General features: G+C 42.9%; 1 protein-coding gene across 2 annotated transcripts in view; it reads right to left on the bottom strand.

Annotated features, from left to right (window-relative positions):
- KDM7A (lysine demethylase 7A) overlaps positions 1-27,610 on the bottom strand; it is a 123,003-nt gene that overhangs the window by 70,443 nt on the left and 24,950 nt on the right. The window contains exon 1 of one of the 2 annotated variants that reach the window (XM_030853989.2): positions 8,281-8,474. The exons of the other annotated variant lie outside the window; for it this stretch is intronic. Coding sequence (XP_030709849.1) covers positions 8,281-8,474 — 194 coding nt within the window. Of the gene's footprint in view, positions 1-8,280; positions 8,475-27,610 lie in introns of those variants that run through there. 2 annotated transcript variants of the gene reach the window in all.

Here is a 27,610-nt window from a genome sequence, read left to right as displayed (position 1 = left end):
CCATTAATATGAAAATATATGTGCACAAGGTTATTCATTACAGCATTATTTGTAACTATAAAATATGATAAACAACCTAAATGCCCATACACAAGAAAATGGATGAATAAAACAGGGTACATGCACACAAAGGAGTACCATACAGCTGTTCGAAAGAATAAAGAAGAGTTCTAGGAACTGACATGGAGTGATTTCCAGTGTACACCGTTAAGTAAAAAAAAGCAAAGTGAAGAGTATTTATCGTATGCTACACAGTGTAAAAAAAGTAGATATAAGAAAATACACAAGGATCTTCACATTTGTGGGAAAACGAACAAAAAACTCCACACAGAAAGGATAAACCAGAAACTAAAGAGAGTGATTACTCGTGGGGATCGGGGAGATGGGGGACCGGGACAGGCAGGAGGAGTGAAGAGGGCAAGACACTTCTGAGTATTCCTTTTCATGTAACTTCTGGCTTCTCAGAACCACAGTAATGTTCCACATACCCAAAATATAAACCAACAATTAAAACCAACCAGGACAGAGGAGGAATCCAAAATGCAACGTAAACTGTAACAAATAAACCTGAACTATATTACAAATAAATAACACACTAAAGTAGAAGAAAAGAAGTAAGTTAACTTTAGAAAACGGTTTTCTGCCTAGATACTATAAGGCTAAAAACAAAACAAAAAAACCCCTACACACAAACACTGTAATCTACCTAGCAAGCTGGGCTTCTCAGAAGGGTATGGGTTAGCAATTTGAGAACTACTTTATGTATACACCAGGATTGAACAAATAAATATATTGTAGATAATGAGAGCTGCATTTCTGTTAGTCAACAAAGTCATAAGTAAGGAAAGGGGGAAGTTTAAAATGAACCCTGTGGTGTTAGATTAGAATCAAAGGTATCACTATAAAGTTTTATGGTTTTAATACAAATAGACATAAACACAAATACAGGTGTGTGTGCATGTGCGTGATTAGAGTATTTCCTAGCTCTGTCCACTGAGAACGTCTAGAAGCAATGAGCCTACTGAGTGCCAGACCTTGGTTTCTAACAACAATTCTCCAATAAAAGGAACCAGGGCTCACACAAATACATACAAAAATCATATGTCAGACTTCCCTGGTGGTGTAGTGGTTAAGAACCTGCCTGCCAATGCAGGAGACACGGGTCCAAGCCCTGGTCTGGGAAGATCCCACATGCCATGGAGCAACTAAGCCCGTGCGCCACAACTACTGAGCCTGCGCTCTAGAGCCCACGAGCCACAACTACTGAAGTCCACCTGCCTAGAGCCCGTGCTCCGCAACAAGAGAAGCCACCACAAAGAGAAGCCTGCCACTGCAACGAAGAGTAGCCCGGCTCGCCGCAACTGGAGAAAGCCCACGCACAGCAACAAAGATCCAACACAGCCAAAAATAAATAAATTAATTAATTATTTTTTAAAAATCATGTTACCATTTATTCATACCATAATTAAAGGAAAAAGTATAATATTAATATTAATGGAAAAGTAAGAAGGCAATCACTACATTAATAAAATGTAACTTCCAAAAAGAATTAGATGCTTCGTAGCAGCTTCAACATCAGCACTGACCAACTGTTCAAAAACTGTGCAAATTATTGTGGGGTTTCAACTGCTCAAACCAACCAAAGCTTGCTTTATAATCAAATTCCTTTACTTACTCCTGTTCTGTACTTATTCTTGAGCCCCACGATGTCAGATCATCAAATATAAAGGCATTCATCCCCTTTAGGTGATCAGTAAACTCAATTTCATACCTAAGAACGCAGGATATGACAGCATACCAAGCAGAAATCTGCCCCAAACTGATGGTTTAAAAATTTTTAAAGCTTGATGAGAGAACTGTATGTTAGTGCCACTAAGCATTCTGAGATAAGACTCCATTTCACAACATATTTTAGTTCAAATAGCAAAATTGACTATATATGTAGAATACTATTATAAGTGAAACATATGAAGAAAATACTCATATATTCTCCTATGATAAACTGTCACATCAAAAAAAGATGTTGAGAAACTCAATAAATGGACTTTTTTTTTTTTTTTTTTGCGGTTCGCGGGCCACTCACTGTTGTGGCCTCTCCCGTTGCGGAGCACAGGCTCCGGACGCGCAGGCTCAACGGCCATGGCTCATGGGCCCAGCCGCTCCGCGGCATGTGGGATCTTCCCGGACCAGGGCACGAACCCGTGTCCCCTACATCGGCAGGCGGACTCTCAACCACTGCGCCACCAGGGAAGCCCATAAATGGACTTTTTGTCTCTTACAGGGAGATACATATTCACCTATTAAGTTTATAATACTAAAAGATTTGATCATTAAGCGGAAACGTAGATAAAACAAATTTTAAAAATAATTCCCATCCTTAACATTAAAAAAAATCAAAATACGCTCCAATAAGAAATCCATTATAATAAGGATGAAACAGTTAATTATAAAACTTTTCAAATACTGATTTCATACTCTGTTCCCAAGGCAGTTATGATCATTTTAAACATATTTACGCCATAGAAAATAATTTTAATAAAGGAAAAAAAGGAAGATGTTTACAGATGCATTTCTCTGGAGCTCTGGCACATCTGTTTTACCTGCATCACACCCCTCCCCCACCCCCACCCCACGATAGAGACAGAGATCAGGTCTGGCTCTATGACCTTCTAGCTCTGCAGTCCTGGGAAAGTTACCGACCTCTCAACCCTCAGATTCCTCATCTGTAAAATGGAGATGATAACAACACTTACCCAGCAAGGTTACAGTGAGAGTTAGATGAGTTAATTAATACAGCTAATGCAGTTAGAACAGTGCCTAGGACTTGGTAAAGCATTCAATAAGTGTTCGGCTGAGTACCTGGGACTCTAAGAGTGAGTAGCTGAGAAACTCCTATCCAATAGCATTATTCTAGGTAAAATGCTGCCATCCCCGTAAACCAGGCTCTTCGTTCATTCAAACTTCAGGAATGAAAATTAATATAGGACATTTGTAAATTACCAAAACCACTCAAACATTTAAAATCATCCCTCACCTGGATTATCACAATAGCTTTCTTACTCACCTGCCTGTCACCTTGGCCTCCCCCTCCAATATTTTCTCCATGTAGCAGCCAGAGTGAACCTTTTAAAGGTTAAGTCAGATCGTTTATTCCTCCACTCAAAATATTTGACTATTTGCTCTGAGTGAAATCCGAAATTTTCTAGTGTTCAAATGGCTCCTTCGCAAAGCCTTCCATAATCACACCGTATGATAGTCTTCTACCACCCCCAGTCCTCTCTCTTCTCCTAACTCAATTTTTCTTCACAGCGCTTAGCATTCTTTTGTCATGTATATTTACTCATCTGTCCCGCCTCCCCACCATCTCCACCTCCACAGAATGTGGAGTTACAGCATAGCAAGGACTTTGCTTTGTTCATTGCTATATTCCTAGCACCAAGAACAGCGCCAGGCATACTGCAAACTGGGCCAAAGCCAACATCATACTCGATAAAACACAAGAGGCAGTCCCTTGTGTCCAGAAAAAGAAATGAAATAAAATTACAAAATACTATGTGTCAGCTACTAAAGTGGCAAATTTTTAATTTTTTAAACTTTTTATTTTAATGTTTGAAGTGTTATAAAGCTTTAAAAAAATCTTCAGTGCCCATACAGCTCAGTGAACTTTTCCATCTGTATACACTCATGTAACAACAACCCATGACCAAGATATAGAATATTTCCTGCACCTCAGAAGCTCCCTTGAGCCTCCTCTCAGTAAATACCCCCAGAGAGGTGAGTATCAATACTAGTCTGACTTCTACCCAATTATGCCTGTACTTGAACTTCATATAAGTAGAATCAAACAGTATATGCTTTCATGTCGGTCTTCTTTTGTTCAACCTTATATCCATGGGATTTACCCACGTTGTTGCATACATCAGTAGTGCATTCCTTCTTTATGGCTAAGTAGCATTCCATTTTATGATTATACCACAATTTATATAATCGACTACTGATGACAGTTAAGTTGCTCCAGTTTGGGGATAATAGGAATAGTGCTGCCATGAATGGGCTTCTGGGTTCATGGGTCTGTCTTTTGGTATCTGCAGAATGGCAACATTTTTGTTTGTTTGGGTTTTTTTGGGGAGGGCTGGGGGGAGGGAGATAATGGTTAATAATACCTTAGTGAGAACCCAGGGAAACGCAAGTAGGCAGTAGGTGAGAGTATAAACTGAAATAACCTTTCTGAAAGACATTCTGGCAATAGGCACAAGAAGCCTAAAAATATCTATGCCCTGTGACTAATAATTCTACTTCAAGGAAATTTCTTATTGAGTATTTACATGGGCCAGATCTTCTTCTAAGTGTTTTACATGTGTTAACTCATTTGATTTATTCTAAGGAAACGATTAGAGATGCTCAACAATGGTTTATTCAGAAGGATGTCAATCAACCATCCATCATTAGGAAATAGAAGAAAAACTAGTAAACAAAGTAAAAAACTAACAAGATGAGAATGATTTTGAAATGTATTGTACTTCCATGAAATGAAACTCTATGCAGCCACCGAAAATGTTTCTCAAAGATCATTAAAGATATAGGAAAGGGCTTCCCTGGTGGCGCAGTGGTTGAGAGTCCGCCTGCCGATGCAGGGGACACGGGTTCGTGCCCCGGTCCGGGAAGATCCCACATGCCGCGGAGCGGCTGAGTCCGTGAGCCATGGCCGCTGAGCCAGCCTGTGCTCCGCAACGGGAGAGGCCACAACAGTAAGATGCCCGCGTACCACAAAAAACAAAACAAAACAAAAGATATAGGAAAAAGTATACATTAATGAACGTTAGGTAACAGTAGAATACATAAAATAAATTCCTTGTTTTATTTTTAAAAAGACATACGTATACCTTAAATGTTAAAATACTGGTAATCATTGGAAGACATGGGTAATTTCATATTCTTGATTCTCTTCTGTACCTCCCAATTTTTCTACAATATGTTACTTTTGCCAATCAAAATGAATATATGACTAACAAGACTAATAAATAAAGGTGTTTACATTATAATGGGGAGACAAAAGACATTATAATACAACTGAATTAGGGCAATGATGCCGTCTTGCATAGGATGATATAAAAGCTCTACGGAAAGACATCTATCCTAGAGATTAGTAGGGGGTAGGGCATTGTCAAGAAAGACCTCCATTGTCTTACTTCCACCAAGGACTCAGAGAGGAAAAACTCCGTCTCTAGGTTGGAAGGAACCTGCCCAGGAAAATCCTGTTAATGCCTCAGCTTGCTGCCCCTAGGGTATCAATTATATGTTGTACCCTGGGCACATGTTCTTCTCCCCTCTCACTTACCGAAAAGGCTTAGGCAGACTGAGGGACTGGAATTCCTGAACACCAAGGATGCAGTCAAAGTTCAAAAGCCTCAAACCTGGAGGAAGCTGGTTCCATCTGCCCTCATGCCTGGCTAAAAAGCATCAAGGGAGGATCTTCCTTCCCACTAAGGATAAATTAGGGCAAAAACTTTTCGGATTTCCAGATGTCAGAAACTCCAGGCAGAGTTAACCCAAATTTATACCAAAATCTACTGACTCCTTGAGTTTAAAAAATTCTTCTACTCCAAAAAAATAAAAGCACCAAGAAGTTATACAGGAAAGACAATTCTCTGTATCCACACTCCTACCCTCTCTTTCTCTTCTGCAGATGGACCATCCCTGGAAACCAAAGGAAAGCTGATCATGGGGGTTAAAGTTGTACTTTGGTACTTTAGGGCCAATTCTCACATAAACAAATGACAGTTGTTTAATAATTAATACCTAAGGAACATTTTGCTGTGTTCAACAAAGCATTCATTTTGTGGTACAATAAACAAAGTAAATATTGATTACAGGAAAAACATATGGACCCCAAATTACCAATGTTTCATTAAGAATTAAACTTGCTAATAAACATGGCAGGGCATTATCACGAAATTTTCTAACTTTTGACATCTGAATCACATTAACTTATCAAGGATTGCTGGTCAAAAAAGACCTGGGTTCAAAAAGCACTTTTCAAAGTCACTTCCACAGATACAAAGTCACACAAATCTATGTGACAAAGGAGACCATACTTGTTTTGGCCCTGCTCTCCCTCCTTCACACACACCCTCTTTATTCTCCCTTCAACTTCTCCTATTTACGAATTTGTATTTAAATGTATTAACAAAATTCTCCATAAACTACCTGCAGCTTTTCATGGTTATAGTGTTAATTAAATTAAGATAAATAAAATTGTAGTCAAAAATATATTAACCTATCAAATCTCTACATTGTACCATGGGACAAATTTCTTATGCAGCTAAAATAGTTCTTTGAAAAAAATAAGAATTTACATAATCACCAGGGATTTGGGTTTTATTCTATATGTAACCTAGATTTTTGGATAATCTCTATTCTGGTTCCTATGATGGGAAAAAAGGATGTAGAAATAGAATTGGCAAGACTTGGTATCTTCATATTTCAGTTTTACATACAATCAAAATATAGGCGAAACATCGGTTTCAAGTAATAAAAAAAGAACTTTAGATAATTTATTCTTAATTACAAAGCGGCACATTTGCAATAACATTCCCAGCATATACCAGACTATTGAAAGATTATCTGATATACAAAATAAGGATGCTGTCCTTCTTTTACAGTGACAATTTGTTGTGTTTTTTTTCCCCCTCTGTTGTTGTGCTGTCAGAACTGTGCAACCTGAAAACTGATTAAAACTAGCTGTAGTTGAAAATTAAATAAAACCAACTGTACCTAGCACTAAACACTGACAAGAACGCTGTAATTTAACTGGTTTTCTCTCTCAGGTCCAGTAGAGGGAGACTAAGACATCTGGCCTGGTCGTGTAGCGTTTCTGCAAAATTGGGGAGGGGGGGAGCGGAGGCTGTATTTAAATGTCCTGCTGTCAATCAAAGGACACTTCCTACAATCACAGTCACCATATCTGCTCTTACCCGCGAGCGTACTCTCACCCAGATACGACACGAAACGGTGCTCGGGAAACCTGCATCACCTAAAAGTGACCGCAGGCTTTGCCACAAGACCCAAATAAGGACTTTGGGAGCCCAACCTCAACTAGTTTCTTTGTTTAAATGCCTGCGAATCCCTCCCACGCCGGAGTCAAGAGGCTGTGGCGCCGCCCTTTATTAGCCTCACACTTTGATTACAAAACACACGAGTCGGCGGCTCGGCGGCGGAGGCGGCCCAAGCTCTCACAAACGTCAAACCCGAAACACAGGCGGCGGCCGAGGCAGAGGGCGACACTCGCCGCCCCCGCCACCCGACCCGAAATCCCCACCGTCCGGCGAAAGTTGGCCCGCACCAGGCCCCCGGGCACTGGCCCCGGGCCGCCCGGGTGTCGCCGGCCCCTCGGGCGACGGGAAATTTCACTCTTTGTAAAGTTTGGGCTGCGGCGTGGGGGCGACGCGGGGGGTTGGGGACGAGAGGCTGTCCCTTCGGGCCCCGCTGCCCACTCCACCCGCTTCACCCCCGCCGGGACGGGTTGCGCCGGGGTGGCGGGTGGAGGCCACGACCCGAGCCGCCCCGCCGCCCCGCCCGGGACCCCCGGCCCGAACTTCCGACTGGCATCTTTCAAGTCCCCGAGAGTGCCTCATCTGTTGCTCTGTTTACTCCGCGGAGCCCCGCCGGGCTGGCGCTACCGACGCCCCCGTCTCAGCGCCCCGCAGCCGAGGAAGTTTGATAAAGACCGGGGAAGGGGGCGCGACCGCGACCCGCTGGCGGAGGCGAGGGGAAGGAGGGCAATTTCTGGAGACCCCGGGCCGTGGCCAGCCGGTCGCCGCCCGGAAGGAAGGCGCGGCGGCCGGCCGGGCACGGCGGCCGGCCGGGCGGCGACTCCGGGCCGGGAGCCCCGGGCGGGCGGGGCGGCGGCGGGCTGCGGGTGCGGCGAGGGGCGGCGGGCCGGGCCGGCGCTCCGCCCGCCGCCTCCGCCGGCGCCTACCCCGGCCGCGTCCCCTCGCCCCGGTCTCCTCCTGCCAACTTCTCGGCTGGTCCTCTTTGTTCCCGTTTGTTGTGGCGACTCTTCGCCCGGCCGGGCGATCCCACCAGCCCCCGTAGCCCGCCCGGCGCCCGGCGAGCCCGGGGCCCCGCGCGCCCCGCTGCCCGGGCCGGGGGATCGGCGCCGGGGCCCCTCGGCGCTCGGCGCGGCGGCCGGGCGGAGGGCGGCGCGGGCGGCCGGAGCGGCGAAGGCGGCGGTTGGCCGGTGGCCGGCGGCGGCGGCGGGGCTAGAAGGGGCTTATTTACCTGCCGTGGAACCAGTCCTTGCAGATATCGCACTCGATCATGAAGCGGTTCACGTCGTACGGCTGCCGGCACACACAGTACACCGGCGGGGGCGGTGGGGGCGCCGAGGCCCGGCCCGGAGCCGCTACCGACACGGCTGCCGCGGCGGCTCCAGCTGCTGCTCCCGCGGCCACCGCCGCCGCCGCTCCGGCCATCTTTAAAAAACACACACACGCTCGCTCGCTGCTCCGCTCGCCGACTGGAGCGAGCGCAGCCGCCAGCCAGCGCCGCCTCCTGCAGCAGCCGGAGCAGCAGCCGCGGCGGCGGCGGCGGCGGCGGCGGTGCCTCAGTGCGCGCGCGCGAGGCCACAGCCGGGCGCTGGGTGGCGGGGAGTGGGCCGCGGACGGCGGGCGGCGGCGCGCGCACGACGCGCGCACGACGCGCGAGGTCCCGGCCCGGCTCCTTCCGGCGCTCCGCGCGGGGCCGTGCGTCTCGCGCACGTCGTCCTGCCGCCGGCGCGCGCGCCGCGTTCCTCTCGCGTCAGCCTGGCGGAGGGACAGGCTGAAGGGCACGCGGGGCGGGGGAGGCGGAGGGAGGCAGAGGCTCCCTGAGGACACGCGCGGTGGCGCGGCGAGCGCGGCCCCGGGAGGAGGACAGCGGGCGCGTGCGAACAGCCGGCTCCGGCGTTTCTGAGTGAACGCAGAGGCCGGGGAAGTTCCTGCGCAGTGAAAAGCGGCGCACGCTGCGTCTGTGCTTTGGCTCTCCGAACCGAGGAAATTAGAGCCCCGCCAGGGCCACCTCCCGACCGGGGGAGAATCTTAAATCAATTAGCAGCCGCCCCGCGACCTCCGTGGGTCCGAGCCTAGGATTAACAGCACAGCGTGCAGGTTATGCCCTGCTGTGGGGCAGGAGTGTGCTGGGGAGTCATTCAAACTTCCTAAACGTCCCACCCGAATTCCCACCGACCGGCCAGGAAATTAGTGTTGATGGAACCACTGGTGGGTGAAGGAGGTTGTTCCCAAGAGGAATTCATTTAATGGCTGTGAGCCGAGAGGGACCAGCCTTGAAATGTGGGTGGAGGAAGGACCGGAGAGGAACCCGGCATGTTTATAAACCACGCGACTTAGATGCGAATATTTTCAAGTTCCCAGTTTGGAAGATAAGGATAAAATTCTAAATGACAGTGACACCTCGGAAAAGGACTACTACAAAAACCAGATAATACGGTACTTGGCACATAATTAGGCCACTAATAAAATATATTTGAATGAAAGATGAGATTGATAAGAATAAAAAGAGCTAACACATATCGAATAAAAATAGATTGCCTTGTTATAACTACGCGAATTGGAAGGGATGTTAAGAATTATGGAATCACAGAACATTGTAAATCAACTATACTTCAATATAATTATATATATATACATGCATATATATAGGAATTATGGAATCAGATATTTGTAGCTAAATTTCGCAAGCATTTCTGTCGTTGGTAAAATCCCTATAGCTCTCGTCTCATTCAGCCCCAGGCAGAGAACCACTGATCTAGTCTAGCCTTTTTTTTTCTTTTTTTTAATTTACTTATTTATTTTTGGCCGCGTTGGGTCTTCGTTGCTGTGCGAGGGCTTTCTCTAGTTGCGGCGAGCAGGGGCTACTCTTTCGTTGCGGTGCGCGGGCTTCTCACTGCTGTGGCTTTTCTTTGTTGCGGAGCATGGGCTCTAGGCGTGCGGGCTTCGGTAGTTGTGGCACATGGGCTCAGTAGTTGTGGCGCACAGGCTTAGTTGTTCCGCGGCATGTGGGATCTTCCCGGACCAGGGCTCGAACCCGTGTCTCCTGCATTGGCAGGCGGATTCTTAACCACTGCGCCACCAGGGAAGCCCCTAGTCTAGCCTTTTTATAATTGAGGAAAGTAATTAACTTGCCTAAAAGCTCAGATCTGGGCTTGAGCTAAAGTTTTTAAGTGTCTTGGTTCTACAACCAGTCCTTTTTCTACCACACCATTGCTTGTCACATATTTTGCAGGAAAAGAAACACCTAGAAGTCAGAGTTGACCACAGAGGGAATGAGTTCGAAACATATTTCTACTGGTGAAAAAAGAAAAGTTACTGTAACTCTGGCATATGTTTAGAGGCATCCTGGATTCAGGTAGTGAAAAGAGCCTTACATTCAGACCCTGCTTTGTAGAAGCTGTGTGACCTTGGGCAAGTCACTCCATTTCTCTTGAATTAGATCCTTGAAGATCTCCTCAAAGAAAAATTATAGATAATAATATATTCCTTAACTACCTCACAGAGGCTTTATCATAAGCAGAAGAGATCATGTATTTTTAAAAGTACACTGTAAAGGATGTGTGTTGTCATGGAAGTGCAGGCAGTGAAAGCTATCATGTTGGAGTTGGGGTGAGAAGGGTATCCACACAGGGACATGCCCTGGTAGGGGGTGTTCTCAATGCTGGAAGGGCCGCCTGACCCTGGGATATCACCATGGGTGGAGTGAGGAAGGTGGTCAAGCAGAGGAGGAGGCAGCAGTGGTGAAGGGAGATTGGCTATGAACAAGAGGATTGATCCAGTAAGTAAATATATTAAGGAAAATGGGAGCAAATTTCTCACTGTTGAGGAAGAGATTACAAACATAGAAAGAAAACTAGAATGAATCTTTCGGTAGTGAACTGGTAATGGAGGTATCAATCTATTTCTATTTATAGAAATAAATATAGGTGTATAAGTACATGCACACTCTGTCCACTGAGAGGGTCTGGGGCACAACAAAATGATGAGTATATCTAGCCCAGATCTTGCCTTCTAAACACCATTCTCTTCATTTTTCTTCTTGGGAAAACGGCTGATTCCAGGACTGGAGAAGAGAAGTACAGGATGAGACTAGAGCCCCTAGTTGTGCCAGAAAAAAAGGGCATGTGCAAAGAATAATGGGGCATGTCAAAAGGACACAGGCCAACTTGTGTCCCAAATCTGGGACAAAAGAAAAAATAATAATGTATTTAAACACATTGAATAACATAGGAAACCATACAGATGTAAATAACACAAACTGAAAGTTTGAAAAGGATTGGAATATTTGCAAAGTATCTCCCCATCAAATTCTTACTAATTACAAAGACAATTAAAGTAACTTTACAGTGGAGAAGTCTGGCAAGCACCATCTTAATCAAGCGATCAAGGGCCATCAGTAATGGGACAAATCAGAATCATGCACCACCTAATAGGATCCAGTGAGCATACTAGCATCACTTCTGTGTATTTTTGCCTGGTCCACTTAGTTGAGTCTCCAGTTTGGAAACACAGCTAGTTTCAAAGGCACATCAAAAAATGAGCAAGAATAAGAACACTATAAGGCATACAAATCTGTAAGGAAAGGTTAGAAAATTGTAAACACAAAGATTTGACCTGGAGAAGAAAAGAATGAAGGCTAGAACTCTGAATAATGCCAAAATTTTAGTGACAATCTCCATGCCTAGTAATTAAGAGCATGTGTTTGAATTCCACAATCTACTATATCTGTGACAACTTACTAACTGTTGGGTTTTAGTTTTCTCATTTTAAGGGGTGATAAGAATATCTACCTCACACAGTTAGGTGCATTAAATGAGATAACAAAATGCAGGTCACAATTCTTAGTACATAGTAACCCATATAGCTATTAGCTATAATTATGAGTAATTATTTTACTTGTTTATTAATAATAATAAGACCGAAGAGCACCTAGAAAGTTACGAGGGAAGGCTAGGAGAGTATTATTACAAAAAAGGGGGAAGAGAATTTCAGAAAGAAAATATCCTGAGGGAGGGATACATTAGGAGATTGGGACTGACATATACACACTACTATATATAAAATAGATAACTAATAAGAACCTACTGTACAGCACAGGGAACTCTACTCAATACTCTGTTATGGCCTATATGGGAAAAGAATCTAAAAAGAGAGTGGGGGGGCTTCCCTGGTGGCGCAGTGGTTGAGAGTCCGCCTGCCGATGCAGGGGACACGGGTTCGTGCCCCAGACCGGGAAGATCCCACATGCCGCAGAGCGGCTGGGCCCGTGAGCCATGGCCGCTGAGCCTGCGCGTCCCGCAACGGGAGAGGCCACAACAGTGAGAGGCCCGCGTACCACAGAATAAATAAATAAATAATAAATAAATAATAAAATAAAAAGATAGTGGGTATATGTATTTGTATAACTGATTCACTTTGCTGTACACCTGAAACTAACACAACAATGTAAATCAACTATACTCCAATAAAAAATTTAAAAAAGAAAATCTTGAGGAGAGACACCCAGCTCCACGTCAGCACTGGTTGGCAACGACTGTGGAGATACCTCTCTGCCTTTCTCCTTTGCAGGTACCTACCATACATCTTCCTTAATTTTCATATCAAATTGAAGTCACTCTGTGGATTGTTTTTAACACTCCACTTGTCCATAAACCCTCATTTCTTTAAAAAGAAATGTTTGCTCCAGCCTAACAACTCTGCTTCCCACTACTACCAATACTGGTCTATCTCCATGACCATGTCTGCTATTCCCTTCCTCAGTATTCCCTCTCCTTCCTTTTTCTTCAAAACACTGTTCATGACTTCCCCAATGCAGGGGACACGGGTTCGAGCCCTGGTCCGGGAAGATCCCACATGCCGCGGAGCAACTAAGCCCGTGTGCCACAACTACTGAGCCGGGGCTCTAGAGCCTGCGAGCCACAACTACTGAGCCCATGCTCCACAACTACTGAAGCCTGCGTGCCTAGAGCCTGTGCTCTGCAACAAGAGAAGCCACCGCAATGAGAAGCCCACACACCTCAATGAAGAGCAGCCCCCCTCGCCGCAACTAGAGAAAGCCCGCGCGCAGCCACGAAGACCCAACACAGCCAAAAATAAATAAATAAAAATTTAAAAAAATAAAGAAAGGAACATGGTAGAATCAGAGCACTGGGAAGGTGGGTTTTGAACAGTGTTTTCTTTTTTGTTTGTTTTTTAATTAATTGATTTTTATTTTTGGCTGCGTTGGGTCTTCGTGGCTGCACGTGGGCTTTCTCTAGTTGTGGTGAGCGGGGGCTACTCCTCATTGCAGTGCGCGGGCTTCTCATTGCCGTGGCTTCTTGTTGCAGAGCACGGGCTGTAGATGCGTGGGCTTCAGTAGCTGTGGCACACGGTGTCAGTAGTTGTGGCTCACGGGGCTCTAGAGCTCAGGCTCAGTAGTTGTGGTGCATGGGTTTAGTTGCTCCGTGGCAAGTGGGATCTTCCCAGACCAGGGCTTGAACCAGTGCCCCCTGCACTGGCAGGCGGATTCTTTTTTTCTTCTTCTTTTTTAAACATCTTTACTGGAGTATAATTGCTTTACAGTGGTGTGTTAGTTTCTGCTTTATAACAGTGAATCAGCTATACATATACATATATCCCCATATCTCCTCCCTCTTGTGTCTCCCCCCCTCCCACGCTCCCTTTCCCACCCCTCTAGGTTGTCACAAAGCACCAAGCTATGTCTCTGTGCTATGCGGCTGCTTCCCACTAGCTATTTATTTTACATTTGGTAGTATATATAAGTCCATGCCACTCTCTCACTTCGTCCCAGCTTCCCCTTCCCCTTCCCCGTGTCCTCAAGTCCATTCTCTATGTCTGCATCTTTATTCCTGTCCTGGCAGGCAGATTCTTAACCACTGTGCCACCAGGGAAGCCCATAACATGTTCCTTTCTATAAGTAAAATTTAATTTGCTATTACTTGTGTGCTCCTCAGGTCTTCAGTCAGTGCCTATACTTTTTTTTTCCTAGAGGATATTTACTTTTCTTCTTACAGATTCAGAAACAGAAGGCGCTTGTTCCCGAAACGCTATCCATACTGGAAGAAAAAACAGAATCAGTAGAAAAAAATGTTAACAAAAGAAAGGAAATGGTAGAGTATTTAGCTGTAGATCTGGTCATTTCTTTGGTGAAGAAAGTTATAGACTTTTGGCCTATGCAATGCAATTTGAGGATCCTGAAAGAAATTACCCACCCCAAGTGGTTTTCTTTATCGGTCTGCCAGGGTGCATAAAATTCCCACTTTTACAGTCATCCCTTCAAGGTGGGGTAGAGGGTCCTGAGCAAATACAGATATACCAAGTGTGAGAGGTATCCCACTGATGGTGATTTCTGTGGAACACTAACACCCACACTAAGAGATATTCTGGGGGTGTGATGAATTGGGAGATTGGGATTGACATGTACACACTGATGTGTATAAAATGGATGACTAATAAGAACCTGCTATATAAACAAATAAATAAAATTTAAAAATTAAAAAAAAAAAGAAATATTCTGGGGACTGAAGGTTTCCATAGTCAAGTAAGTTTGGACAAGGCTACATACTGTGACTTCTGCAGTTAAAAGAAAAAAGAAAAGAAAAGAAAATCTGGAGCCTGTGTAATTTTGACTCTGCATCTCCCAAAATCATTTGACCTCTTAATGTGTTGAAGTTTTCTTTTCTCATAATAACTATTAATGTCCCACAGGATGAACGTATTCTGGGAACGCTACCTTGAACCACTGACATGTCCTAAATGATAGTGGTTTGCTCTTGTGTAGCACTTTATGCTACTTGGTCCTCACAATAGCCTGTTCATCAGATTAACTAGAGTAAGCAGGGAACAGCCTGCTTAAAGTTGTAGGAGAAGATAGAAAATTTGATTTTACAGAGCTGAAGGGAAGAGGAAACGTCTGGTTAGAAAACATCACCTGGACTTCTCTGGTGGCGCAGTGGTTAAGAATCCGCCTGCCAATGCAGGGGACATGGGTTCGAGCCCTGGTCCGGGAAGATCCCACATGCCGTGGAGCAACCAAGCCCGTGCGCCACAGCTACTGAGCCTGCGCTCTAGAGCCCAAGAGGCACAACTACTGAGCCCTCCTACCGCAACTACTGAAGCCCGCGCACCTAGAGCCCGTGCTCCGCAACAAGAGAAGCCACCGCAATGAGAAGCCCGCGCACCACAACGAAGAGTAGCCCCATGCTCTCCGCAAGTAGAGAAAAAAACCCGCGCGCAGTAACGAAGACCCAACACAGTCAAAAATAAATAAATAAATTTAAAAAGAAGAAAAAGAAAACATCACCCAAGGAGACTAGATCTTGAAGAGGAAGTGCATGGTTGGTGCTGGGAGGAAGGACCGCAGGGTCCCAGGAGAGAAGGCAGGACCCCAGCACACAAAGCTCGGTAGCTGTGTTGACAGTCAGCCTGATTTTCTTTGCTTCTGCCCCAGGAGCTGGGGAAAATTCTAAACTGATGGCCCAGTTTAAGAAGTTATTAAAGGAAACTGTCAACATGTTGAACGTATTCAATCAACATGCAAATTTAAGAATAAAACAGTGATGAGAAAGTGGTATAAATGAAGGCAAAGCAGATGTGACATTAGTAAGGAAAACGAATCAAAAATGTAGCCTGACATTACATACCTTCTGAAGGGATACAGTATAAAGTACACAGCTTCACGTATGAAGTATTCTTTTTTTTTTTGCGGTACGCGGGCTTCTCACTGCTGTGGCCTCTCCCGTTGCAGAGCACAGGCTCCGGATGCGCAGGCTCAGTGGCCATGGCTCACGGGCCCAGCCGCTCCGCGGCATGTGGGATCCTCCCGGACTGGGGCATGAACCCGTGTCCCCTGCATCAGCAGGCGGACTCCTAACCACTGCGCCACCCGGGAAGCCCTATGAAGTATTCTTGCTAAAAATGTTTAACCTGAATGTAATTAAGCCATTAGACTTAACTTCCGGTTTACAGGAAATTCAGGAGATAGCGCAGCAAGTTGCAAGATACCACAGGGAATTAAGACCCATCCAATATGTGAAACCTTCCACAAGACAACTGGCTTAGTCTCTTTAATAAGGTGTAATTAAGAAAATGGGAAGGGAAGGGCTTCCCTGGTGCCTCAGTGGTTAAGAATCCGCCTGCCAATGCAGGGGACATGGGTTCGAGCCCTGGTCTGGGAAGATCCCACATGCCGCGGAGCAACTAAGCCCGTGCTGCACAGCTACTGAGCCTGCGCTCTAGAACCCACGTACCACAACTACTGAGCCTGCGCTCCACAACTACTGAAGCCCGCACGCCTAGAGCCCGTATTAAAAAAAAAAAAGGAAAAAGGGATGGGGAACCGGAGAGAGGAGGAACACTGTTTTAGATAAAAGTCTTAAGAAAATAACCAAATATAAATAGATAGGTAGATAGATGATGGATGATAGATAGACAAAGGACATATTACTCAGCCATAAGAAAGAATGAAATAATGCCATTGCAGCAACATGGATGGACCTAGAGATTATTATACTAAGTGAAGTAAGCCAGACAGAGAAAGACATATATCATATGATATCGCTTTATATGTGGAATCTAAAAAAAAAAAAGATACAGATGAACATACTTACAAAACAGAAATAGACGACAGGCATAGAAAACAAACTTATGGTTATCAAAGGAGAAGGGATAAATTAGGAGGTTGGGATTAATAGATACACACTACTGTATATAAAATAGATAACCAACAAGGACTTACTGTATAGATCAGGGAACTATCCTCAGTATTTTGTAATAACCTATAAGGGAAAAGAATCTGAGAAAAAAATATATATATACATATATCTGAATCACTTTGCTGTACACCTGCTGTTCACAACATTCTAAACCAACTATACTTCAATAAAAAGAAAAGAAAATAACTAAATATAATTTATGAACTTTGATCCTGATTCAAAAAAATCTAGAAAATACAGTTTGGGGGATAATTGGGGACATCTTAATATAACGTGGGTATTAGATGACATTAAGTATACATTAATTTTCTTTGCTGTGTTACAGTATTGTGGTTTTGTAAAAGAATGTCCTTATTTTTAGGAGACACATGCTAAGGCTTGAAAGGTAAAGCATTATGATGTCAGCATTTGCTTCGAAAGGCTCAGCAAAAAGAAAAAAAAGAGGAAAAGAAAGATGGAGATGAATGAAGCAAATACAATAATATTAACAATTGCTGAATCTAGGTAATGACGTGTATATGAGTGTTCATGGTACTAGCCTTTCAGCTTTTCTGTATTTTTGTAATTTTCCATAAGTTTAAAAGTCTAACCTTTCCTGAGTCTGTTCTGAAGTTAAATAAATGATATTTTTGTAGTGGATAATACCTTCTAGAGTTACACCTGTCTTTCATAAATCAAAGTGCTATGCGATTATTATTTTGTTTAAGCTTCACAACCCAAAGGGTTATGAAATAAGAGGTAGAATTTGACCCTTCTGAAGAGGAATAGGGAGGGGCACTTTTTACAGAGAAAGTTTCCTAAATGCTCCTAATGCTGTGTCCCCACCACTCCACCCCTTGTCTAATGAGATGATGTTACTCATGGGCGTGTGCCCCACGTGTTGATAACCACTCTGTTAGACTAGTCTCCATACAAAAACTTCCACCCGTGGGACTCCCCCGGTGGTGCAGTGGATAAGACTCTGCGCTCCCAATGCAGGGGGCCCGGGTTCGATCCCTGATTGGAGAACTAGATCCCACATGCATGCCACAACCGAGTTTGCATGCCGCAACTAAGGAGCCCACATGCCACAACTAAGGAGCCCGTGAGCCACAAATAAAGAGCCCACCTTCTGCAACTAAGACCCGCTACAACCAAATAAATAAATAAATATTTTTTTAAAAAAAGAAAAGCTCCACCTGTGCCCCACTCTAACCATGAGGAAAAACATCAGGCAAATTCCAATAAAGAAGCATTTTACAAAATACCTGAGAAGTACTCCCCAAAACTGTCAAGGTCATGAAAAACAAGAAAAGCCTGAGAAACTGTCTCAGCCAAGAGGAGCCTAAGGAAACATGACAATTAAATGTAATGTAGTGTGCTAGATGGGATCCTGGAAAAGAAAAAGGACATTAGGTTAAAACTAAAAAAATATGAATAAACCATGAGCTTTAGTTAATTATGCTGCATCAATATCAGTTTGTTAATTGTAGCAAATGTATTGGACAAGTGGAGGATGTTAATAATAGGGGAAACTTGGTACCTGCGTATGGGAATTCTATATTATCTTCTCAATTTTTCTGTAAATTTAAAACTGTTCTTTCAGGGGCCTAGAGCTTAGAGCTATCCCATAATCACAAATGCTTTAGATTTGTTATTATTTTGGTCTATCAAAAAGTTCTTGTGGGGCTTCCCACCACTGTGGCGCAGTGGTTGAGAGTCCGCCTGCCGATGCAGGGGACACAGGTTCATGCCCCGGTCCGGGAGGATCCTACATGCCGCAGAGCGGCTGGGCCCGTGAGCCATGGCCGCTGAGCCTGCGCGTCCGGAGCCTGTGCTCCGCAACGGGAGAGGCCACAACAGTGAGAGGCCCGCGTACCGCAAAAAAAAAAAAAAAAAAAAAAAAAAGTTCTTGTGGGGCTTCCCTAGTGGCGCAGTGGTTGAGAGTCCGCCTGCCGATGCAGGGGACATGGGTTCGTGCCCCGGTCCGGGAAGATCCTACATGCTGCGGAGCGGCTGGGCCCGTGAGCCATGGCCACTGAGCCTGCATGTCCGGAGCCTGTGCTCCGCAACGGGAGAGGCCACAACAGTGAGAAGCCCGCGTACCGCAAAAAAAAAAAAAAAAAAAAAGTTCTTGTGTACATTACCTACAAAATCTCCATGTTTCAATTACCAACACATTTACTAAAAAATAGTTACAGAGGACTCTAGATCATGGTTTCCCATTCTGAGTTCTTTGGTACTTCGATGCAGTTGGAGATGATGCACCTGGTGGGGTGAGCAACATGTTATTAACAATGATTCAGTCTGGAAATTTATGCATGTCTGGGTCTGTGTGTATTGTGTACTTGTTATTAGCCCGAGAGGTTGGCAAAATTTTTAAGTATGTATTCATCCATTCATTTATTATTGAGTGTCTACTCCATACATCTGGTAGTTGCTAAGAACACAAGAATAAAAGACACATCCCCTGTCCTCAGTGGGCTCTTACCATAAAAGACATAAACAAGTAAATATAAAATTCTAACATAATATGCTAAGAGTTTTGATGGAGAAAAACACAAAGAGCTGTGGCAGCACATAGGAAGGACATCTAACCTGGACTGAGGTTGATCAGGGAATGTTTAGTCCAAAAGGACAGACAAATATTGAAATAAATTCTATGTCCTTCACCATCCTTATTTATGAAATAGTAAAAATTTTACTTTCCAAGCAGTATAAAGAAGTTTCACTCCCACCTCAAGTAGAAGTGGTGTGTGTGTGGGTGTGTGTGTGTGGGTGTGTGTGGGTGTGTGTGTGTGTGTGTATATATATATATATATATATATATATATACATGTTTTTGGTTTTTCAGGTTATAAGAAGCAAACCAAATAATCAAGGTAGTACTTAGTAGTAATGAGGCTGGGGTGTGTATCTTTAAAGGGGACTGAATGAGAGGCAGTGGCAAAAATTTCTTGTATAACAACAACACCAAACACTTATTAAGCATTCAAGGTGGTGTGTTTAGCAATACTATAAGTATAAAGAAAAATTTAATAAATAGAAAAATTTGAAAAATAGAGAATTATGGACACGTTCTTCTTTTTTTTTTTTGGCCATGCCACACGGCTTGCAGGATCTTAGTTCCCCAACCAGGGATTGAACCCGCACCCTCCGCAGTGAAAGCACCAAATCCTAACCACTGGACCACCAGGGAATTCCCCAGTGGACAACTTCTTAATAAATTTTGTTTGCATCCTTATTTCAGGGGTGATTCCTCCTTGTTTCTGATTGATGCAGTTAGCCAGTCACTCCTAATGATCAATAAACAAATATTTTTAAAATGCAAAGAATCTCTTTCAAATTGAACCCAAATGACAAGTAATTCTTTTTTTTTTTTTTTTTTTTTTTTGCGGTACGCGGGCCTCTCGCTGTTGTGGCCTCTCCCGTCGCGGAGCACAGGCTCAGAGGCAATGGGTCACGGGCCTAGCCGCTCCGCGGCATGTGGGATCCTCCCAGACCAGGGCACGAACCCGTGTCCCCTGCATTGGCAGGTGGACTCTCAACCACTGTGCCACCAGGGAAGCCCGACAAGTAATTCTTTTGTGACCTGAAAATTGCAGCATGAATATATATGTAATAAGTTTGGATATTGTTCATTGTCTTTGAATTCTTCATATATGACTTATAAATCTTTTGCCTATGGATAACTAATTTACAACCTATTAAGTCTGTAGATTTAATTAAATTGTGAGTCCTGCCTCTTAATTTTATTGCCTCACATATTTATTCTTTTATAGGTTGTAATTAAGAAATTAACATTAAAACCAAAATGGGTTTTAAGTTTAAGTTTTGTTTTCTAATTGCACAAAAGCTACAAAATACTACTAAATAACTTTCTTCATAGTATTAGAGATAGAGTTTAGAATTCCCAGCTATCTTTTCCTTAAGTACTTAAAAATAGGAATTAATGTACAGTCAGCCTGAATATTCAGGGCCAGTCATGGGAAAGAAGCTTATATTCTCTTATGTTTGAGGAAAAAATAGCTTTAAAGATGATTTTTAACAAAAATACTAAAAAGAATTACCTTAGAAAAGAATTACCTGCAGAAACAAAAGTAAGTTTGGTTAATAAGATTTTACTGAGGTCTGTTTCATATAAGGCAGTATACTGGATGCCATGAAGAAAATGAAAGAAATGTATAAATGGTTCCTGTTTTAAGAAACTTATAATTTACAAGAGTAAAAGAATAGTGAGCAAAGAGTTAATCATGTGGTACACAGGCAGCCCTGAAAATCCAAGATTTTCAAAGGACGTGGTGAAAAGAACATTCAGTCAAGAACAAACACAGAATTTCAGCACAGATTTGTATAAAAGCTGTGAGGAAGACCAAAGCCTAGGATGAGCTGGGCCTTGCCAAAAGAAATTCAGGACAACTAAAAGGACTCTTTAATCTATATTTAGAGTGAGAAAAAGAACAAGGAAGGTGTAGGCATGATGGTAGGGGCGGATGGCGTAATATTGACAGATGATAAAGCAAAATTCTCAACATCTTAACATCAACATTAATTTTCATCTCTTATCAGAAGATGTCTTTGGAGCTAGAAAATAGTCTCTGCCAAAAAAAAAAAAATGGTATGTGAAACTATGTATGGATTTGACCCACTTGTTTGTAGCAGCATGGGAAGATTAGAAAGGTTCTCTATTTGAAACTAGATTTAGCTTATTGAGTGGGCCAGAGGGAAGTATCAAAGTACAGGAGAGGCGGAGGCAGGTGGTTCTAGAGACACAGATCCAGGTGCAGATGCACGATGGATCAGTTTATCCACCGGAAATGGGAAAACCAGATGACAATGCCAAGAAAGCTGTTGGTGGTAGGACCAGAAAGACAAGGTAGCAGAGAATGGAATCTAGAGCTAGTATTTATATACATATAAAACAACCTTAATGAGAGTAGTATTTTGATCCTTGGACTTTTCTAATGTGGAAAATAGGACAATTGCTAAGGCTATGCTGCTAGCAAGAGGAACAGGTGAGATTTGACCCCAGGTCCATATGACTTCACAGTCTCTTTCCTCTGTATGCTGAAGATAGCCCAATAACATGGAATCCGAAGGATAATAAACTTAAAAATCAAAGGCACCCATTGGCATCAAGGAAGTCTGTGAACAGCTATGAGGGCTCCTGTCTTGGGACTGGAGTTTAGGAGTTGGGTGACCTTCTCTGGGCAAAGAGACTGGCAGGAAGAAAGTTAGGTACTAGGCCTATGTGATCTTGGATATATCAAAAGAATGACCTGTCACAGGGACTACGACAGAGGCCAGGAATTAGAAATACAATTCAAGGAAGGATGACTTGTTGCTGAGCTGCTTAAGTACTTCCTGCTAAGATGCACATGCAACTGGTAGAATGGTAAAGGGAAATCCCAGGATTGTAACTGAGCAGAAGGCCAGAAGAGCAATCTGTCAGATGAGAAAGGAGGACAGAAGGACAGGAAGACAAGAGGAAGGTTTCCAGGGACTAAAAAATAATGAAACTGACAGGTTGCTTGAAATGATCTTTTTAACATTAGAACAAAAAACTGATGACAGACATAGTTGCTCATTGGGGCCAATTAAAATTAATGAGTAAGCACTTAGAAAATAAGCAAATTAAAATAGAAGTTTATTTATTTATTTATTTACTTTTAATTTATTTTTTTGGCTGCTCTACGCAGCTTGTAGGATACTAGTTCCCCGACCAGCAACTGCACCCGGGACCTCAGCAGTGAAAGCACGGAATCCCAACCACTGGACCGCAGGGGAATTACCAAGTTGATTTTAACTTTAGGACAAACTAAAGTTGTAAGAGAAAGGAAACAATCAGAGTACACTATGGGGTTCTATAGTGAATCCTATTTAAACTATGATTATTGATTTTTTTTTTTTTTGCAGTACGCGGGCCTCTCACTGTTGTGGCCTCTCCCGTTGCGAAGCAACAGGCTCCAGACGTGCAGGCTCAGCGGCCATGGCTCACGGGCCCAGCCGCTCCGCGGCATGTAGTATCTTCCCGGACCAGGGCACGAACCCGTGTCCCCTGCATCGGCAGGCGGACTCTCAACCACTGTGCCACCAGGGAAGCCCCTGATTATTGATTTTTTAAAATTGTAATATAACTGTATTTAGAAGATGGAAAGAACAGAAGAGGGGGAGGATGGATTGAAAGAGTTAAATCCTCAATAACAATAACAGAAAGTCAATAGGTAATGTCCAAAATTGATAGTCATATAAGTATTTTATTTAGAAATATGGAGTTAAATAACAGAAAAGTGGTTAAAAGAGTTCAAGGAGTTGCCAGTAGAGGATGGGCCTGGATGGCATGGAGGTGGGGAGCAAAGGTAGAGCAATGACAGCAGAGGACTGCTTTTTTCACTGTAAGTCATTTCGTACTATTTGATTTATCACTTACATCCTTGTATTATTAAGAAAAAATTGCTAACTTTTTAAAAGCAGGTGGGATTTGATTGACTGAAAAAGGGAAAGGGGAACCACACCCAAACTAATTGTGGATCTTCCCAAGAAAGCTTCAGAGAAGCTTCAAGCTCTAGTCAATATAGTTAAAGACAAGGAGTGAGCCATGGAACAATCATCAGATAACTCATTAAAGAACTTTTGAACCACCTGGAACAGGTGTACCCTCCCCTTTCCTCCTCAGAAACAGGGTTGCTGGCGGCAGCAGCTTTGCCCTAGGCCAATAGTTGTCAGACTGCTGGGCTTGTTTTCACGCTTGTGAAAACCCAGATTGCTGAGCCTCACCCCCAGAGTTTCGGTAGGTCTAGGGTGGGGCAGAGAATTTGCATTTCTAACAAGTTCCCAGGTGATGTTTAGGCTGCTGCTGGTCTGGTACCACACTGAGAACCCCTGATCTAGGCAGAAGCTAGAACTTCTCTCTAAAGAAAGTGGGCAGCATGCCTAAGGAGGGCTCCTAATAAGGGTACTGAGAGCTGAGAGAGAAATGCAGCAGAGCTTAGGTAACTCCAGGCCTCCACAACAGACACCAGGAAAAAGAAGGAAGAGAAGAAGGAGTAAAAGATAAGGACAGAAATACACTGAGCTGCTATTTTCCCAGAATAAAGCCCTTCTTCCTTTGATAATTGAGAAGTCCCCCAACCTGCGGGCCTGATACTCACAGACCTGATCTGAATGCCTGTAAACACTCCCTGGCCCACCTACCTAAAACTCACACAGTAAGGCCTCCCGTTCAAGGAAGAGCCATGTGGATAAATTACAGAAAAAGCCCAAACCAGCTCATACTAATAATGAGAAATGTGTATTATAAATGTGAAGGGACAAAAAGGCATGTGAGAAAATCAACGGCGTAGAAGAGAAGGACTAATGTGGAAAACAAACACACAAAGAAACAACAACTCACCCTAGAGGAAGCATAATTCAGGAACACAAGAGAAATACACCTTTTTCTTAATTCTAATGAGTAGCCTCAGAGAAAGTTGAGAGCAAATTTCAAGAAAAAAGAGTAAGCTGCTATGAAACAGGAGCCTTCACAGCCCCTTCAGAATTCCTCACGGAGTTGGAGGAACCTAAAAATTATGACTATTAGAGTAAAAGAAAAAAAGTGAAGGAATGAAATAATAAATGAACAAAGCTAAAGGCCAAATTAGTGATCTGGAAGATAAACCTAAGGACATCTCCCAGAACATAATGCAAAAAAGACAAGCAAATAGGAGATATGTGAGGGAAATTGAGACACAGAAGATGAAGAAAGTCCAATATTTATCAAATGGAAGTTCTGCAAGGAAAGAAAACAAAGAGGGGGGAAAAATCAAAGAAACAATGAGGAGAAAATCCCCTAAGCTTAGGAATGAAATGAATTATTTCAGATTAAAAGGGCCCACTGAATGCCAAAGCAAAGCAGTTATAATGAGAGCCACAGGGAGGTGTCCTTGGTGAAAATCCAGAATAAAATTCAGATTAAAATTTATGTATGTATGTATTTATATTCAAAGTTTCTAGAAAGAGAAAGCATGTTACCTGCCAAGGAATAAGAATCAGTCTGACTTCAGACTTATCAACATGGCTAGATGCCTGAATGTCTTCTAAGTGGGTCCAGCTTCATAACTTGTAGGGCTCAGAGAAAATGAAAATGTGACATTCCATAAAAAATTATGAAGAATTTCAAGATGGTGTCAGCAGAGACTTAAACCAAACAAGGGCCCTTTTAAGCACAGAGCCTCATTAATCTGTGCTTCCTTTATTTCAGGCCATTCTCGGCTTCCAATGCTTGTTGAATTTCATGCCACTCTCTTTCTTGGGGTGGACAGGTCTCATGCCAGTGAAGGCAGCCCTGCTTCCAGGTTCTGAGAAGCAAAGACTTTGAACCTAAAATCCTATACTCAGCCAAACTGTCAATTAAGTAGAAGTACAAACAGATGTTTTTGGACTTGTAAGAACTTAGAAACTTTGACACCTACCCTATGTGAAAAAAGTATCTGAGTAGTTTTCAAAAACAAACAAACAAAAAACAAAAACAAAAACCCCAGAGCTTCCAGAAAAACAAATCAAGGACTCCAAGGACTCCACTCCTCTACAGTGGCTTGAAATACCAGAAACAGTGTTAGCTGAGAATGACCTAGAAGTAAAGGAAGTTTAAAAAATAGGGGATACATTAGGCATTGATGCATAAATAATTTTTCTTTAAGCTTCAAAGATTTAATGACATTGGATTACATTCCTTCCCTGCCAATCATTGTTGGTTCAGTGATGAATAATATTTAAATAATTATAATATTGTAATGGCTTTTTAAATGATTTTTATTTTTAGAATCAATCTATAGTCAAAACACAGAAAACGTTACCTATGGTCACAGAATGTAAATATTTTAAATCTTGATAATGTAAACAAAGAAGTCTAATAAAGAAATGAGAGGCAGATGAGAAAAGAAAGGAAATGAAAGTGTGCAAATTTCTTCATCTATCAGCAGAGAGTCAATAGGATCTGCCTGAATTTGATAAACCCAGAAATAAAGGTTTTAGTATTTTATGTGAAGTTGTAAGATATCCCACAGAAGAACTAAAGAATTGAAACAACATATCTAATAAAAACGGGTTACAGAAAGTAGGCAGCATTATAGATGTGTTAAATTCTTCATTTGCACAGCAAGGAATTAGTAGATACTTTCTACATTGATAAATCAGGAAAGAAAGTCATAAAGAAATTATCTGGGGTTCTATAATAACCACCATAAAACGTAAAACAGAAAATCTTTACAATGGGGGCTTCTAAGGAGTGAGTCTGAGGGATCCATTTGGGGAAGGGAATGTGATGTTTATTTTCCATCTTATACTTTTATTTTATACTTTTCTGGATCGTTCTAAGTTTGCTATGTGCATGCATTGTTTCTATAATTACAAGTCAGTTAAGCAAAAAAAGAAGGCAACGAGAGAGAGAGGGATCAGTAGCAGCCATTACGGCTTGAACTTATCTTTCTTTCCTGGTTACTAGACTGGTAGATCACGGGAACTCACTACACCATGTCCCACTCCCTCTTCTAGGAGCCAGGGGTGCAGCAGTGAACTTTAAAATTAAAACAAAACAAGTAACTGTCCTCATGGAACTTGCATCCTAGTGTAGGAAGCTGACATCCTAGGTGATAAGGTCTAAATAAACTTCAATTAAGGAAAGGCCAAGGGGATAACTGGGTGGTAGTTTTAGATTGAGGGAAGGCCTCATGAGAAAGTGACTAAATGACTAAGACGTGAAAGTGATGAGGGACTGGTCATCTGGCTACCTGGGGAAAGCATTCCAGACGGAAGAGCTAGTACAAAGGTCCTGGGGCAGGAATACACCCTGTAAGTTCCAGGAACAGCAAGGAGACCAGAGTGGCTGGAGTGGAGAAAGCAAAAGGGAGTGTAGTGGGGGCAAGAATATGAGAGAGGAAAGGGGATAGGAGCTAATACACCGTCAAAATTTCCTTCTAACTATATGGTGCATTTATAATTCTATAAACTGCATTATCAAGCATATTCTTGACAGGCAAGAACTATCACTTCAACTAGGCATTGATGAGAACCAAATCACCTGTGTACAAATTTATATGCCTGATGAGTGAAAGAATTTTCCAGACTAGCTTCTGGCTCCATACATTTAAAAACCTAGTTTCTCCTCCTTTATTCACATGTTTCATATCAAATTACTAATTCTAACCCTGCATCTTCCTGACATGAAACATGGTGAATCAACACAGTGGGCAGTGGGAGTGTACCTGGTTCACAGTCGTGTGATGAAGCTGGTTCATTGTGGCTCACAGGAGTACATTGGTAGGGTTTCAGGAATTTGGTGAGTCAGTTGTTAAACAGAGACATTATTAAAAATTAAATAATATAAACTTCCAATTAAATAAATAATAAAACCAAAGATAATAAATACTCAAAACTCATCATATTCCAATTATCTCACTACGTTTTACCATTACTATGCTCTTAAGGTTGTTTACATCTATTGAATCTGTATGATGCAAATACTACCTAATGGTGTATACTCTTCCCAACTCCACTTACAGTGATGTCAATTGACAGCTTGAAATGGGCCACGGTGGGAGTATTTACACCATAGAAATCGGCAAACTTTACAAATCCAGTTGCTAAACATTTACTAGTACACCACCACCTGGTAGCCATTCCTACCCCAGGACAGCTAGCCAGATCTGACTACAACCTACGTGCCTATGTTCCACAAAACAAAAAACGAAACCCCAACTCAAATTTCCCTTAGCTGTGGCCACTCTCCCATCACTCAACAGGAGGAGAAGTGTGATGGAGAAGAAGTCAGAGTGGAAAGAGGCAGTGGTTTCAACCAACTGCAGTTAAAATATCTTTTGCAAATTTTTAAAA

Source organism: Globicephala melas, chromosome 9, assembly GCF_963455315.2.
Source record: "Globicephala melas chromosome 9, mGloMel1.2, whole genome shotgun sequence".
Classification (NCBI taxonomy): Eukaryota; Metazoa; Chordata; class Mammalia; order Artiodactyla; family Delphinidae; genus Globicephala; species Globicephala melas.
The sequence above is the reverse complement of the archived record's forward strand: the minus strand, read 5'-3'. Positions and strand labels throughout refer to the sequence as shown.